Source organism: Diceros bicornis, chromosome 10 (assembly GCF_020826845.1).
Source record: "Diceros bicornis minor isolate mBicDic1 chromosome 10, mDicBic1.mat.cur, whole genome shotgun sequence".
Classification (NCBI taxonomy): domain Eukaryota; kingdom Metazoa; phylum Chordata; class Mammalia; order Perissodactyla; family Rhinocerotidae; genus Diceros; species Diceros bicornis.
Window position 1 is genome coordinate 83,198,608 of NC_080749.1, and position 17,684 is coordinate 83,216,291.

The 17,684-nt window shown below is 39.2% G+C and overlaps 1 protein-coding gene across 3 annotated transcripts in view; it reads right to left on the reverse strand.

Annotated features, from left to right (window-relative positions):
* Window positions 1-17,684, reverse strand: part of INO80D (INO80 complex subunit D) — a 63,326-nt gene that overhangs the window by 19,841 nt on the left and 25,801 nt on the right. For all 3 annotated transcript variants that reach the window (XM_058549671.1, XM_058549672.1, XM_058549669.1), the window contains one exon: window positions 14,669-14,777. In XM_058549671.1, coding sequence (XP_058405654.1) covers window positions 14,669-14,777 — 109 coding nt within the window. The remainder of the gene's footprint in view (window positions 1-14,668; window positions 14,778-17,684) is intronic.

The window sequence follows — 17,684 nt, forward strand, 5'->3', positions numbered from 1 at the left end:
CTATACCAGGGACCTATACCAGGGACCATAGAGAGGTTTTCCGCTGATGTCGACGGACTGGTGACCCCTGCTGGAAGGCTACGTTGAAAGGATGCTGAGGCTCAACAACAAGAGTGCTGGTTGGTCAGCAATGTCTCCCATAGCGAGGGTGACAGGGCCACCTCTCCACGGAACAAATGTGGTCTCACTTCTTACTGTTAGGAATAATGCACTCGACTTGGAACCTGACCCTTGTTGTTTTATCTTCTTTCTCTTCTATCATAACATAAGCAAACAGCACACGTGTGACACTACAGGTGCTATATTATCTTATTACACTTCTGTGAATCACTGCTTGGAGCCTCTTCTCTTCCGAAGAGGTATGGCTCCTTTTCCTTCAGAATAGCCACACCTGGCTACTCTGTAAACTTCAGTGAAGTATGTGTCCTAAGAAACACATTCTCTTCAGTATAATTTCTACTACAGATATATCAACTGAAGGATCTTACTTCAATCTTTCATTTATTCAACATTCAACATCTACAGTATGTCTATAGGCTGAATACTGTAGAGGAGAAACAAAAAATTTCAGGGAGTTTGCAATGCAATTTAGACAAGATAAACACCCCAAAAGTTAAACAATTCAAAAAGAGGATAGAATCAGTAACCAAAACTGCAGGGCAGACAGACCAGCGATTCAACTATCTCACGTCAAATTAGAAAAATCCAGGAGCTTTTTAAAATTTCAGATTCCCAAGACCTACCCTAGATCTACTGAACTAGAAGTTCCATGGGATGGGCCCAGGAATCTTTATTTTGAATTATTCCTGAAGTCCCACAGAAAGCCTGCGTTCAGAGTTCCAGGGGAGCCAGCATGCTACAAACATCTTTAGCGGGAGGTAGAGACAATTAGCAACACAAGAGAGAGCAAGTGCTGTGAAAGTTCCCCAGAAAGACGGCTGGATGAAAGGCTCTGCAGAGGAGATGACAAGAGGATGAACTCTGAAGCAAGGGTCAGATCTAAAGATGAGAAAGAAAGGGCAGCTCACGAGGATAAAGCCACGGAAGCCAAGACGCAAGATGGCAGGGCAGGGAAGAGCAAGCACCCAGCAGCTCAGTCTGGCTGAGGGGAGGGGCGCGCAGGGAGCGATGTTGAGTAAGGTAAACCTACTAAACCTACAAGCCACATTAAAGAGTTCAACCTTTATTCCACAGGCAACGAAGAACCCTGTAGATTTTTTAAAAAATAGATAACAATAATGAGCTGTACACAGAAAGATTACACTGTCAGCAGCTATATGGAGGAAGAGACAGAAGGGAACGGTGAGGAAATTATCATACAATTCCAGGTAAGAGATAACAAGGACCACACAGGTGGCAGCAGCAAGACTAGAGAAGATGAGAGGTAATCTGCATGTTTAAAAGACAGACTTGGTCAACGGAGCAAGGAAGATGGAAGGGACAGTAATCACTCAGCAGTTTCCATCGGCAAAGACCAGGGAAGAGGAGCACGAGCAGATCTAGGGCAGGAAACACATTCCATTTCAGACCTGGGGAATTTAAAGTACAGAGGAGGGGCCGGCCCCGTGGCTTAGCGGTTAAGTGCACGCGCTCCACTGCTGGCGGGCCGGGTTCAGATCCCCGCGCGCACCGACGCACCACTTCTCCGGCCATGCTGAGGCCGCGTCCCACATACAGCAACTAGAAGGATGTGCAGCTATGACATACAACTATCTACTGGGGCTTTGGGGGAAAAAAAAAATAAACTTATAAAAAAATAAAAAAATAAAGTACAGAGGAGGCATCAAAGGGAGAGGAAGAAAAACCACTGGAAATGATAAACCAGACAACAGTAAGGGATGAGATACAGATTTCAGAGTCAACAATCAACAACTGAAAGACATGGGAGTGACTACAAGTAAAAGGCCGCAGAGATAATAGAAAGAACAAGACACATGAGGGCCATTATCATAAAGGAATGAACTCAATTTGGCGACTGGATACCAAGGACAAGAAAGCCAATAATGACTCAATGACTTTGAATCTGCATAACCAGGAGCACGAAACTGCCATTCACAGAAAAAGGAAAGCAAGGAGACACAGCAAGTCTTAAAGGAAAGTAAAGCTAGGGTAGATAATCACTTGCCCAAACTGCTATTTGAAAAGACTCTATTACTGCAGGAAGGATGGACCAGATCAGTGGTTCTCAAGTTAACTGTGGAACGATGCACCTGGATGCTGAGGCATGTTACATCATTATAAGTTTTCAAAGCTTATGCATAATTCCCACACTTCTCTTGCTGTGGACCAGACACAGTTGGCAGACCAGCACAGGTCCACAGACCATCCCTGGCACTGTCCTGAAGTAGAAAATCTCCCAGATGCTTCTCACTTCTAAGATGCTATGACATCAATATTTCAAACCTGGTTGCTGAGGAAGAGTAGCAAACTGGGAAGAGAAAGGCCAGTTCCCATCATTCACCAGAAGTGACAAAGCCCAGCACCTGCTGTGTTCTCAGTGTGTGCATTCCTTCCTTTAACTTTCCTCATCTGTGAAATACGAAAGCTGGCTCACCTATCTCCCGAGATTGTCAAGAGAGTGAAAAGAAATGGTCTATGTGAAATCACAATATAAGTACACGCATTATTATTATTAAAATGCTACTAATAACTCCAAAAATAAAGCAGTAAAATCCAAACCTGATTTCCTAAGAATTCAGGTTTGCTCGTAATCTCAAGGCATGACATGAAATTCTCCAAATAAAATTCATTTTAATTTACTTTATTAAAACAACAGAATAGCAAAAAGGTAACATCTCTGATAAAAACAGGGGACTCAGAAAGAGGCACATAGGGGCCAGCCCTGCGGCTTAGCGGTTAAGTGCGCATGCTCCGCTACTGACGGCCTGGGTTCAGATCCTGGGTGCACACCGACGCACCGCTTCTCCGGCCATGTTGAGGCGACGTCCCACATACAGCAACTAGAAGCATGTGCAACTATGACATACAACTATCTAATGGGGCTTTGGGGAAAAAAAAGGAGGAGGATTGGCAATAGATGTTAGCTCAGAGCTGGTCTTCCTCAGCAAAAAGAGGAGGATTAGCATGGATGTTAGCTCGGGGCTGATCTCCCTCACAAAAAAAGAAAAAAAGAAAGAGGCACATATATTGAGGAAAATAATGAGTTTGATTTTAGAAATGCTGAATTTAGGGTATTTACAGAACATTTGATGAGAAATATCCAATAGGCAGTTCAAACTCAAAAAGAAAGGCCAACATGAGAAAAAGATTTGGGAGTTATTCACGTAGAGATAAGAGTTGAAACAAAAAAGAATGAAAGACTTATGGCAATATGGCAACTCAGATGCTCGAAGGGACCTAAAGCAACTTCACTCTAGATATGATATACTTGGGGACACACTGTTGGTCTCAAAGAAAGTAGAGGAAATCTCTTCCCCACACTGCTTGGTCAACAAACAAACATTTTTTTAAAAAATCAGAACTGAGGCTACCATTGGAAACAGGAAACAAAAGAGGGAAATGGCTGCTCTTGGGGCCCATGGAGACAGAAGCACCAAGAGTGGGTATAAATCCTCATCCCAACAAGATGAAGGAGCTCAACCTAAGATTCTAGGACCAGTCCAGAACCTACAAAACCAAAATTACCACGCAACCGAGGAGGTGAGCCACTTTGCATGACAATAAGAAAAAAAAATAATAATAATAAGCGACAGATACAGACTTATAAAGACTCCAAAGGCTAGAATTATGAGATACAGAGTATGAAATAGTTGCCTGTGAAATGTTTAAAGGATGGATTTACAAAGATAAGAAAGCGTTAAAGACAATCAGAAATGATCAGGTAGATCCGAAAAGGAAATAAATGAAACATCTATATATAAAAAAATTATTTTAAACCAAAATTCCATGGATATTTTACCCAAAAGAAAGGAAACAAGGCAATTATGTCCATGCTTACTATTTTTTTTTAAAGGGAATTCTTATTTTATTATATTTTCCCCCCAAAGCCCCAGTAGATAGTTGTATGTCATAGTTGCACATTCTTCTAGTTGCTGCATGTGGGACGCGGGCCTCAGCATGGCTGGAGAAGCGGTGCATCGGTGCGCGCCCAGGATCCGAACCCGGGCCGCCAGCAGCGGAGCGCGAGCACTTAACCGCTAAGCCACGGGGCTGGCCCCATGCTTACTATTTCCATTCAATATTTTACTGAAGGTCTTAGCCAGTGCAGTAAGGCCAGAAAAAGCAACCAAAGGCATAAAGATTAGAAGGGAGGAAGTAAAACTCATAGATCACATAACTATTTGCAAAGAATTTACCAAAAATATCTAGAACTAATAAATTTATCAAAATTGCAGTATACATTAACGACTGCAAGTCAACCTAACAATAAACTTTATTTCTACATAAGCAGCAAACAAATGAAAACTAAAATTACAAGAAAAATTCAGTTTACAACAGCATCAAAAACAAAATAGTTCAGAATAAATTTAATAAAAGATGTGCAAGACCTTCATACCAAAAATTAAACACTACTGAGAAAATTTTAAAAGACCTAAACTAGAGCAGTATCCTATATTCACGGATTGGAAGACTCACTATTGTTAAAACATCAATTCTCTACAAATTAATTCACAATAAACAACAAAATCACAACAGCCTGGTTTGTAGAAAATGAAAATTTGATTCTAAGATTTCTGCGGAAATGTGAAGTACCTAGAATAGTCAAAATAATCATGAAAAAGCTAAGCTGTAGGATTCAAACCATTGAATTTCTAGACTTACTATAAAACTACAATAACAATAAACTAAAAGTTAAAAAATTAATTAACGTAACAGAATAGAGAGATCAGAAATAGGTTTGATTTATATGGTTGATTAATTCATGCAAACATGTCAGGGCATCTGAATGAGAAGTGAAAGATATTTTCAACAAATAGGATGGGAATAACTAGACATCCATACATATAAAAGAATGAGCCTTAACCACGACTACACCACACAAAAAAATTATTTGAGATGGGTCTAAATGTCACAGCCAAAGTTAAACCTACAAAGTTTCTAAAGACAAAAGAGGAGAACATTAGAAATCAGTAACTGAATGAAATTGGAGAAATTCATAAATGTGTGTAAATTAAACAATACATTCCTAAATAATCAATGAGCCAAAAAAAAAAACCACAACAGAAATTAGAAAATATTTTGAGATAAGTGAAAATGAAATGCAGATACCTAACTTACTGATGAACGTAAAGGGAAAACTCGGCGTTTTCCTTCCCGAGTAGGGAAAACCCAGTTCTTCCTCCTGTGATTCCCTTTACTCTCACACAGAACGCTTCACTTCTGGTCACCAAACGTGTGGGGGGTTTCCCCGCACCAAACAATCACCTGCCACACCAGATGGGCGTCCTATGACCTAACTCAATTCTAACACTCTCTACCTGGAGATAGCATCAGATCCCACAGGTTAAGGGCTCAGTCCCAGAAGATTGCTCCCACCTTACTTCAGATGCCAAACGTGAGCATTAAGTCCCAGGTTACCCAAAACTTCTGTCCGATTTAGCTACAAATTGAGGTTCCCACCACTCCCTCATCAGGTTTGACTGATTTGCTAGAATGGCTCACCGGACTGAGGAAAATATTTATGTTTACCAGTTTATTAAAGGATACGATAAAGGATCCGGATGAACACTGAGACGGAAGATATGCGTATGGCGAGGCAGGTGGGAAGGGCCACGCAGCTTCCGTGCCCTCTCTGGGCACACCACTCTCCCAGCACCTCCACAAATTCACCACCCAGAAGCTCTCTGAGCCTCACACTATTGGGTTTATGGAAGCTTCTTCATGTGGGCATAATCAATCATTAACTCCATTCCCAGTCCCTCTCCCCTCTCTGGAGGATGGGGCTGGAACTGAAAATTACAAGCTTCTAATCACAACTTGGTCTCTCTGGTGACCAGCCCCCATCCAGGAGCCCACCTCATTGGAACAAGAGATGTTCCTGGTGCTCTTATCATTTAGGAATTCACAAGGGTTTCAGGAGCTCTGTGCCAGGAACCAAGGGCAGAGACCAATATATATTTTCCATTATCTCACAATGAAGCTTAGAAGAGAAATTTATAGTGGTAATCACTTGTTTTTAAGAAAGAAAGATGCCAAATCAATAACCTAATATTCTATCTTAAGAAACTAAAGAGAAGACTAAACCCAAAACAAGTAGAAGGAAGGAAATAATAAAGACTAGGGAAGAAATAAATCAAAAAATAGAAAAACTATAATAGATAAAAGTCAATGAAACCAGAAGTTAGTTCTTTGAAATGATCAACAAAATTGACAACCCTTTAAGTTTCACTAACAAAAAAAGAGAGAAGACTCAAATTACCAAAATTAGGAATGAAAGAGGGGACCTTACTACCTATCTTAAAGAAATAAAAAGGATTATAAGGGACTATTATAAAAGTTGTACACCAAGAGATTAGATAACAAAGATGAAATGGACAAGTTCCTGGATAGACACAAGCTTCTGAACCTCACTCAAGAAAGGGAAAAATCTGAATAAACCTATAACAAGTAAAGAGACTGAATCAGTAATCAAAAACTTCCTACAAAGAAAAGCTCCACAACCAGATGGCTTCACTGGTGAATTCTACCAAATGTTTAAAGAAGAATTACCAACAATCCTTCAAAAATCTTCCAAAAAATGAAGAGAACACTTCTCAACAACTCATTCTATCAGGCTAGTATAACCCCAATACCCAAATCAGATAGACAGCACAAGGAAAGAAAAGTGCAGACCAATAACCCTTATGAATACAGATACAAACTTCTCAGCAAAATACAAACGAAATCCAGGAGCAGATAAAGAAAGATTATATCCCACGACCAATGGCATCTATCCTAGAAATGCAAGCTGGATTCAACATATGAAAATCAATCAATGTGACAGACCACATTAATAGAATAAAGACAAAACCACACCACCACCTTGAGAGACATATGCTACCACATGGACGAATCGTGAAGACATTATACTAAGTGAAATAAGCCAGACAGAAAAGGATAATTATTGTATAATTCCACTTATATGAGGTACCCATGTGTTGGTGCCAGCAAGCAGATTCCGACTCCCAGTGACCCTGTGTACAGCAGAGTGGAACCCTGTCCAGTCTTTTTGCACCATCCTCTCACCTTCCAGCACTCTATCAGACAATGCTCCCTGCTACTCATAGGGTTTTCATGGCCAGTTTGTTCAGAAGTGGGTGGCCAGGTCCTCCCTCCTAGTCTGTGTTAGTCTGGAAGCTCCACCGAAACCTGCCCACCATGGTCACTCTGCTGCTACTTGAAGCACTGGCAGCACAACTTTCAGCATCACAGCAACACACAGCCACCACAGCATGAAAACCGACAGACGGTGGTGTGGTTCCCTGACTGAATGAACCTGGGCTGCAGCAGTGACAGCACTAGATGTTAACCACTAGACCACCAGGGCTGGCTAGGAGTTACCTAAAGTAGTTAAATTCATAGAGACAGTAAGTAAATGGTAGTTGCCAGGGGCTGGGGAGAGTGAGAAATGGGGAGCTATTCTTTAACGGGCACAGAGCTTCAGTTTAAGTGAAAAAGTTTTGGAGATGGATAGAGGTGGTAGTTGTACAACAATGTGAATGTACTTAACGCCACTGAACTGTACACTTAAAAATGATTAAAGTGGTCAATTTTACGTTATATATATTTTACAACTTAAAAAAAAAAGTCTCGGACTGGTAGTGTTTCTAAGTGCCTTACTGAAGCAAATACAAATCCTCTCTGGGGGAATCCACTTTCATCCCAGGGTTAAAAAAAAATTCTCATGGATAACTTTTCTTAAAACTTCAACACATAAAAAATTTTTTTAAATATCCACAAAACACAAAAGGAAACAAGGCACCCAGAGTAAGGGCTGGCAGAAACAAGAAACAGCTGACTTCAGATATTGGAACAATCAGACATAGAAAATAAAATGAGTATTTGTAAGATGTTTCAAGAAATAAGAGAGGCTTAAGAATATGAATCAACAGCAAGTTGATTTGAACAAGAACTAAAGAGAAGTTATGAAAATTATAAGTAAAATTTAAAATTCAATGTACAGATCTAACAAGAGATTAGACATAGATGTAAGAAATTATTCAGAATACAGTACCAAGAGGCAAGGAAAAAAAAAAATGAAAGAAATGGATGACAGAGTGAAAAGGTGTACCATGTGTCTAACTGGATTTTCAGAAGAAGAGAGAGACAATGGGGTAAAGGCAGTATTTCATGAGATAACAGCTGAGAATCTTCTAGAACCAGAGAAAGATACAAGTCTACAGATTCAAGGAGCTCAACAAATCCAAAAGAGGATAAATAAAAAGAAATCCACATCCAACCACTGAAGTTAGAAATAAACAACAACAGAAAAAACACAAAATAGAAGATAAAATAAGGACAGAAGCAGAAATCAATGAAACAGAAAACAAATATATACTGGAGAAGGACGAAGAAAAATCAAAAGCTGGTTCTCTGAAAACACCAATAAAATAGCAAACTTCTGGAAAGACTGATCAAGCCAATAAGAAAAAGACAAAAGTAATAATAGAGAAAATATGCAATGAAAAATTTCAGGCCAAAACATTTTAAATCTTAATCAAAAAAACCAAATTCTTCTAAACTATTACTTACAAAAATGACTCAAGAAGAAACAGAAAACCTGAAGAGTCCTATATCCACTAACTAAAACTGAATCACTTATTAAACACACACAGAAAACTCCTCGCCCAAATAGTCTCACCATGAGCTCTACCAATATTCAAAGGAAAAATAATCCCAATCACACACAAAACATTCCAGATGTCAGAAAAAGAGGGAATATTCTCCTCATTTAATAAGGCTAGCATAAACTTGACACCAAAACTTAATAACAATATGACAAAAGGAAAATTATAGAAAAATATTATTAATGACCACAGAGGCAAAAATATAAGCAAATTGAATCTAGCATTGTATAAAAAAAAGAGAAGGATCCAGTCTGGGGTAATTAATGTAGAAACATGCAACAAATACTCTTCAATCCTATCTCACTAGACATCTCTTATGCAAAGAATCCATTTATTTTTCTTTTCCTTCCATCTTGAAACCTTCTACTCCCTTGCTTTCTCCCATCACATTCTCATTTTTTTTTTTTTAAATATTTTATTTATTTATTTTTTTCCCCCAAAGCCCCAGCAGATAGTTGTATGTCATAGCTGCACATCCCTCTAGTTGTTGTATGTGGGACGCGGCCTCAGCATGGCCGGAGAAGCGGTGCGTCGGTGCTCGCCCGGGATCCGAACCTGGGCCGCCAGCAGCGGAGCACGTGCACTTAACCGCTAAGCCACCGGGCCGGCCCAACATTCTCCTCATTTTTATTCTTTCCTCTTTCTCCTCTCAGTTGTCATTTCATTTATGGGAATTCTCATTCATTTTCATAACTTCAACATTAGCTTATACACCAAAGACACAAATTTGTTCTCCAGCTCACACCTCACAATCAAATTTCAGACCCAAGATATTCATTTGGCATGACCACCCACATCTAACTAACCAAGGAATACTAGAATTAGCAGGACAGAGTACTGGGGAAGAGAGAGGTGCGCAGAGAAAAGGGCTCTGAAGGTCGGGGGAGGGCTCCTCTCAAGTCTTCACCTGAGCACCAGACAGAGCAGGTGGGGGTGAAACTAGCTGAGGCGGGGAAAAAACCACCTGAAAAGATGGGCCAAACAGGCTCCCACAGCTCACACAGGGCCAGGGCTCGTTTGTGCTCTTGCCACCCAGAGTGGAAAGCCCCGGAACATGCGGGGCTCTGGGTAGACCACTCAGAAGTGCACTGCCTCAGCAATCAGGTAAAACCAGCCCTCAGCTAAAGGCTGCTGTGGTCCCAGTTAACACAGTTAGAAAGCAAGCCTCAAAAGCTGTTTCTAAGTAACATAACTACATCCCCAAAAAGAGCTCAAGAATATTTAAAGGAGGACAAAAAAATCCAGAATCAAACAGGCAAAATTAACAATGTCTGGCATCTAATAAAAAATCATCAGGCATTCAAAGAAACATGAAAACAGGACACACGAGAAAGAGAAAAATCAATCAACAGAAACAAGCCCAGAAAGGACACCGATGATAGAATTAGTAAACCAGGCAACAAAAAACTAGTTATTCTAACTATATTCCATATCTTCAAGAAGGCAGAGTGCATCACGATCATGTGAAGGAGAGACATGGAAGGCATTAAGAAGACCCTAAACAAACTTCTAGAGATGAAAAACACAACATCTAATATGAAAAATACACTGGATGGGATTAATGGCTGATTAGGTACCACAAAAGAAAAGATTAATGAACCTGAAGACAGCAAGAGAAACTTTCTAAAATGAAACAGAGCGGGAAAAACTAGACTAAAAGAAAATGAACAGAACATCTGTAAACCATGGGATAATTTCAAGCAACCTAAGCGTAACTAGAATCTCTCAAATAGAAGGGGGAAGAAAAATAATTGAAGAAAACTTGGCCAAAATTGTTCCCAATGTGGTGAAAACTATAAACCCACAGATCCAAAAAGGTCAATGAACCCCAAGCAGAGGAAACATAAAGAAAACTAACTACATCAAACTGTTTAAAACTATTGACAAAGAGAAAAACCTTGAAACTCAGAGAAGAAAAAAAGGATACATAATGTTCATTGGACCAAAGATGTGAATGACAATAGACGTGAATGACAGCTAACTTCTCACTGGAAATAACGCAAGACATGTGAACAACATCTTTAAACGGTGAAAGAAAAATTGCCAACCTAGAATTTTAGGCCAGCAAAAATATCTTTCAAAAATGAAGGCCCAGTCAACTATACGTCAATAAAAAATAAATTAAAAAAAAATGAAGGCCAAATAAAGACTTTTTCAGATATATAAAAGCTGGAAGAATTTATCACCAGAAGACCTGCAGTACAAGAAATGTTAAAGAAAACCATTCAAACAGAAGAAAATGACATCACATGGAAATCTGGAACTACTCAAAGAATAAAGAGCTCTAGAAATTGTCAGTATGTGGATAAATACAAAAGACATTTTTTCTTATTTTTAAAATCCCCTTAAAAGATAACTGACTGCTTAAAAACAACAAGGTATTGGGGAGTGACAACATATCTAGAAGTAAAATGTATGACAACAACAGCACAAAGTAGGGGAAAGGAGAGTTGGAAGTGTACTGTCACATGGTTCTTCTTCAGAAAATGGTGCAATAATTCCAGAAGGTAGACTGAGGCAAGTAAGGATGTGTACTGTAAACCCTAAAGCAACCACCATAAAAATAAAGCAAAGCAGTACAGCTAATAAGCCAAGAAAGGAGATAAAATGGAATCATAAAAAAAACAGGCAAAAAGAACAAAGAACAGATGGGACAAACAGAAAATGAACAAAAGATGTTGAATTTAAACCCAATAATATCAATAATCACATTAAATTTAAGTGGTCTAAATACTCCAAATAAAAAGCAGAGATTGTCAAAGTAGATAAAATGCTGCCAACAAGAAACACTTTAAATAGGTTAAAATTAAAAGGACTGAGAAAAGACACCAAGTTAACAGTAATCAAAAGAAAGCTGGAGTGGCTATATTAATATCACATAAAGGAAATCTCAGAGGGGCCGGCCTGGTGGCGTAGCAGTTGAGTTCGCATGCTCTGCTTCAGTGGCCCAGGGTTCGTAGGTTTGGATCTTGGGCGTAGACCTACACATTGCTCATCAGGCCATGCTGTGGCAGCGTCCCACATACAAAATAGAGGAAGACTGGCACGGATGTTAAATCAGGGATCATCTTCCTCAAGCAAAAAGAGGAAGATTGACAATAGATGTTAGCTCAAGGCCAATCTTCCTCACCAAAAAATACAACTGTAGATCTCAGAGCAAACACTATAACTGGTATAAAGAGGGTCAATTTATAATGATAAAGGGACGACTTCATCAAGAGAACAGAACAGGGGCCAGCCCTGTGGCGTAGCAGTTAAGTGTGCGCACTCTGCTGCTGGCGGCCCGGGTTCGGATCCCGGGCGCGCACCAACACACCACTTGTCAGGCCGTGCTGTGGTGGCGTCCCATATAAAGTGGAGGAAGATAGGCATGGATGTTAGCTCAGGGCCAGTCTTCCTCAGCAAAAAGAGGAGGATTGGCATGGATGTTAGCTCAGGGCTGATCTTCCTCATGCACGCGTGCGCGCGCGCACACACACACACACACACACACACACACACAAAGAGAACAGAACGATCTTAAATGTTTAGGCATCTAACAACAGAACTACAAGACGAGTGAAGTAAAAAGTGAAACAACTCATGCAATTCAACAGCAAAAAAACAATCTGATTTAAAAATGGGTAGATCTTTGCAAAGAGACATACAGATGGCCAACAGACACATGAAAAGATGCTTAACATCATTAATCACTAGGGAAAGGCAAATCAAAACAACAATGAGATGTCATCTCACACCTGTCAGATAGGCCGTCATCAAAAAGACAAGAAATAACAAGTGTTGGCAAAGATGTGGAGAACAGAGAACTCTTGTGCACTGCTGGTGGGAATGTAAAGTGGTGCAACCACTATGGAAAACAGTATAGAGGTTCCTCAAAAAATTAAAAATAGAACTGCCACATGAGCCAGCAATTCCACTTCTGGGTATTCATCTGAAGAAAATGAAAACACTAGCTCAAAAAGATGTCTGCACCCCCACGTCATCACAGCATTTTGCTTGTAAATTGCTTGTAAAAAGGAGAAAAATATACTGAAGGAAAAAGAGCCAGGAAAGCAGAGTATCAAGGTAAGTCAAAGAGGGAGCAAGATCATGAGTGGCCAAGAAAGCAGAATGCTACAGAGATAAAGGAAAATGAGGACGTCACACATCTAAATCAACAAAAGAAATATTCTAAACACTCTGCAAGAACAGAAGGCAGAAATGAAATATACACTGCTCCTAATCAAGAGCAAATACTCCCAATACCAACATACAGGTCACCTTGAGAATTAAAATAGGCATCATAACTACCATTTATCAATCATCTCCCATACACCAGGTATTGTGCTGAGCATTTACTTAGGTTATCTCATTTACAGCAACTTGTAAAGTTAATCCAAAATATCCCAAGTTAAGCTAAGGTGATACGAACATCAACCTTAGGAAGCATGATTGATAGTATCCGTAACTAAGACAGCTTAAGCTCACATGATTTCACTCATAAGTGGAAGATAAAGCAACACACTGACAGAACTGTTTGGTGGTTACCAGGGGCAAGCGGGGTGAGGGGTGAGCACAAGAGGTGAAGGGAGGCATTTATATGGTGACTGACAAACAATAATGTACAACAAAACATTCACAATAAAGAAAAAAAAGTGAGGAAAAAAAAGAAAGCTTAAGCTCAACTGTACTTCCATCTGAAAGAAAGAATACGCTAACGGTAAGGAAACAGTGACGAATGACATGAAACGGAACCTCAGAGAGAGAAAAAAAGTATAGCATTCTCCAATACTATCTAGGAGACAAGGGAGGCAGGGATGACTGTATGCGAGATAAATCCCAAAAGTGGAAATGGACACATCAGGCTACTACAGTTTAATGACACTGGCCACTGATAAACTCAACTGCTCTCCTTGCTCTACTGCCACACCCGAATAAGCTTGTGATCGTAATTTGCTTCCTGCGCGGTTTTGCTTAGTGAGCATTTGTACTGCTTAATGATTCTATTTCTCACTATAAACTGGTGTTTTAGTTTATACATTAGTCTCTAATGAATCAGTTCCCTAGGCCTAATCACCTCTGGGTGTACTAACAAATTACATTTTTAAACCCATAAATTCAAAACCCAGACCCTAGAATGTATGTGCATACAATGATACTGTGAAATTCTAGGAGTTGGCCTGGGGCAGAAAGCTCTCTCCCCTCTATCTTGCTGAACATCTATTCAAACCACAATACTTTTTAAAAAAATAATTAGCTGAGTCTGAGGCATCCTTTGGTTCCACAGACAAGGATCTATCTCTGTACTGTCACACTGCACCAAGTGAACCCCTACGACGCTAGGGCAGTCCCTTGAAAGAGGACTAGCTTTCTCACTATCACTGAAGGGGCTATGCATTAATCCACAGCTTTCTGATAAGACAGATACCAAGAACCTCTAATGAGATTATCTTGAAAAACATTTTAGCACATTAGAAATATTCAAGAATGGATCAATCTTGCGAAAGACAGAGACATTGTGGGGATAGGGCCAAAGAAGATACGGAGAAGTCCGACAGTGGGACCACAGGCAAGTTCCTTAACCTGTCCAGGCCCTGGTTTCCTCTTCTGTAAAATGAGGACATGGATCAGATCATCTCTAAGGTCCCTTTCGATTCTAAATTGAATTACAACTGGTTCCTTCAACGATACGTAGGAAAGATATAGAAACAAATTTACCAGCAAAACTTAAGAGTCGCTTTCCTCAAACCACATAGTACGTTTCTTCCCAGGTGGAATCTATTTTACCTCCATTACAATAAAACTAAACCCAATGAAATAAAAAAAAAAATTAGCATATATAGGGGAAAAAATCAGTCAACAACAGTGGTAATTTAAGAATGAAAACAAAAAGGAAGGCTTACGTGTGTCTTTCACATCCGAGGGTTTCTCGGATGGACCAGGCAACCTGGTACGGTGAGGCCTGCTCTGAGTCCTCCAGCTCCTCTCCGCTCTCTTCAGACCAGTCCAACCCTGGGACAGATGCAAGGATATTGCAAGTTAGAAAAAAATTTACTTTTATTAAATTTGGATAAAAAGCTATCCAAAATACATAACCCCAACACCGATAGCAAGTACTGTCATAGTGTGAATAAATGCCTCCTGATGCATTTCATCCCTGTTCTGACAAAGATATTAATAATGAACGCATGACATACACTCAGGTTTAAAATAATCACATTCTAACAAAAAGGTTATATTCCAAGCATGAACTTCTTTCATCAGACACTTCACAAATGGAGTAGAAACAACACAAGCAAAGAGACAGAGTTCAAGTCAAAAAAAGGGTAGAATTTCTTAAGTATCAAAACATCATACACTAAAATAATGTCAGAAAAACATAAAACATGTTCAAGATGGTGAGAAAAGAAGCCTAAAGTATGTTCAGGCAAGAAAAAAATCAAAAGGTGCTGGTGGAGTCACTCTATACTTCAGGAAAGAAGGGCCCTAGAATAAACTGTCAGAGGTGGACACACTCCATCCCCTTCCTCAACACCTCTGGAGGAAAGGACCCTACCCACTGAGTAGGCCATGCCTTGGCTCTCACCCACTGCAGAAAGAGGGAAGGGCAGGATGGCAAAGTTCTATTTCTGATGTGGCTTGGGGTTTCTTTTAATTCTTTTAAGCAATAGCTGCCACATTTTGTCTTCCATTTTGAAAAACAAGTTTAGAGGGAAAAGGAGAGAAATATAGTATGCACAATGCCTAACTTATTTTGTTAAATGCTATTACTTTTAATGATAATTGTTAGCTTCCAACATAAAGGTTTTACCTTTTTAAAAAGTTTTATATTTCGAAGAGGTCTTGATAAGTAGACCCTTACCTTACACCATACACAAAAATTAACTCCAAATGGATTAAAGACTTGAATGGATTAAAGACTGAAACTATGAAACTTCTAGAAGAAAACATAGGCAGTACGCTCTTCGACATTGGTCTTAGCAACATATTTTCAAGCACCATGTCTGACCGGGCAAGAGAAACAACAGAAAAAATAAACAAATGGGACTACATCAAACTAAAAAGCTTCTGCACAGCAAAGGAAACCATCAACAAAACGAAAAGACAACCTAACAATTGGGAGAAGATATTTGCAAACCATACATCTGATAAGGGCTTAATCTCCAAAATATATAAAGAACTCATGCATCTCAACAATAAAAAAACTAACAACCCAATTAAAAAATGGGCAAAAGACCTGAACAGACATTTCTCCAAAGAAGATATACAGATGGCCAACAGACACATGAAAAGATGTTCAAAATCATTAACTATCAGGGAAATGCAAATCAAAACTACAGTGAGATATCACCTCACGCCCGTCAGAATGGCTATAATTAACAAGACAGGAAACAACATGTGTTGGAGAGGATGTGGAGAGAAGGGATACACTGCTGGTGGGAGTGCAAACTGGTGCAGCCACTATGGAAAACAGTATGGAGATTCCTCAAAAAATCAAGGATAGAACTACCATATGATCCAGCTATTCCACTGTTGGGTATTTATCCAAAGAACTTGAAAACACCAATGCATAAAGATACATACACCCCTGTGTTCACTGCAGCGTTATTCACAATAGCCAAGACTTGGAAGCAACCTAAGTGCCCATCAAGGGACGAATGGATAAAGAAGATGTGGTATATATACACAATGGAATACTACTCAGCCATAAGAAACGATGAAGTCCAGCCATTTGTGACAACATGGATGGACATTGAGGGTATTATGCAAAGTGAAATAAGTCAGAGGGAGAAGGTCAAATACAATATGATTTCCTTCATTAAGTAGTAGATAATAACAACAATAAACAAACACATAGAGACAGAGATTGGATTGGTGGTTACCAGAGGGGAAGGGGGGAGGGAGGAGGGCGAAAGGGATAATTCGGCACATGTGTGTGGTGATGGGTTGTAATTAGTATTTGGGTGGTGAACATGATGTAATCTATGCAGAAATAGAAGTATAATGATGTACACCTGAAATTTATACAATGTTATAAACCAATGTTACTGCAATAAACAAAAAATTAAAAAAAAAACAAAACACTAATGTTGCACAGCCTAAAATATAACAGTGTGTGGGACTACATCACTTTAATATACTCATACCACTATGAAACTTGAATTAGATACCTTGATAACTAGTATTCTCTGTCTTCCTTCTTGAGACCCTCAAAAATCAAAAGACCACCACTCAGTTATGTTAAAAAGGACCTCACTGATTTCTTCCATAATTTAAATGAGTTTACATGTGCCAAATAGGGAAATTAAGAAAAGGTTAACTGAAATGCAAATTACAAATGCTTAAAATTAAAGAACACATTGCCACTGGCATAGAGAAACCTCAAAAGTAGTTCCAAGACGACTATCTAAAAGATCAGGTCACCTTAAAAAGAATTTACTTTCTTTCAACTAAACTAATCAGTAATTTGTTTAAAAAAAAAAGTAAAAACAAGCTTCAGGATGTTTAAAGGTGAGGTCTTTCAAACACTAAGTGTCACTTAAGACACCTTTAAAAATTAGAATATAAGTTACCTTTTATTGTTTCTGTAGAAGTAGTAATAATTTCTACTAAGACACCTATCCTTTCTCTGAAAAAGTCAAGATCAAAGTCACAAGAACTAAGATGGAAGTGTTTCTCCTGCAGTGAAATTAACTGTTCACTAAAGAAAACCTTTGATCTTGGCTTCATTATCACTAGTTTTAATGTAACTAACTGAGATAACCAGCCCAGACAGGTCTGTAAAAGCTAATTACAAGACTGCATTTTTCTTTAAGCATCTTTGCTGACATGAATGCAGACTATGCTTGGTCATAACAGTGCATTACAATTTCTGGTTTCTCCAAAATAACCTTTGTTTTGAAAACTTGGGTTCCTAAT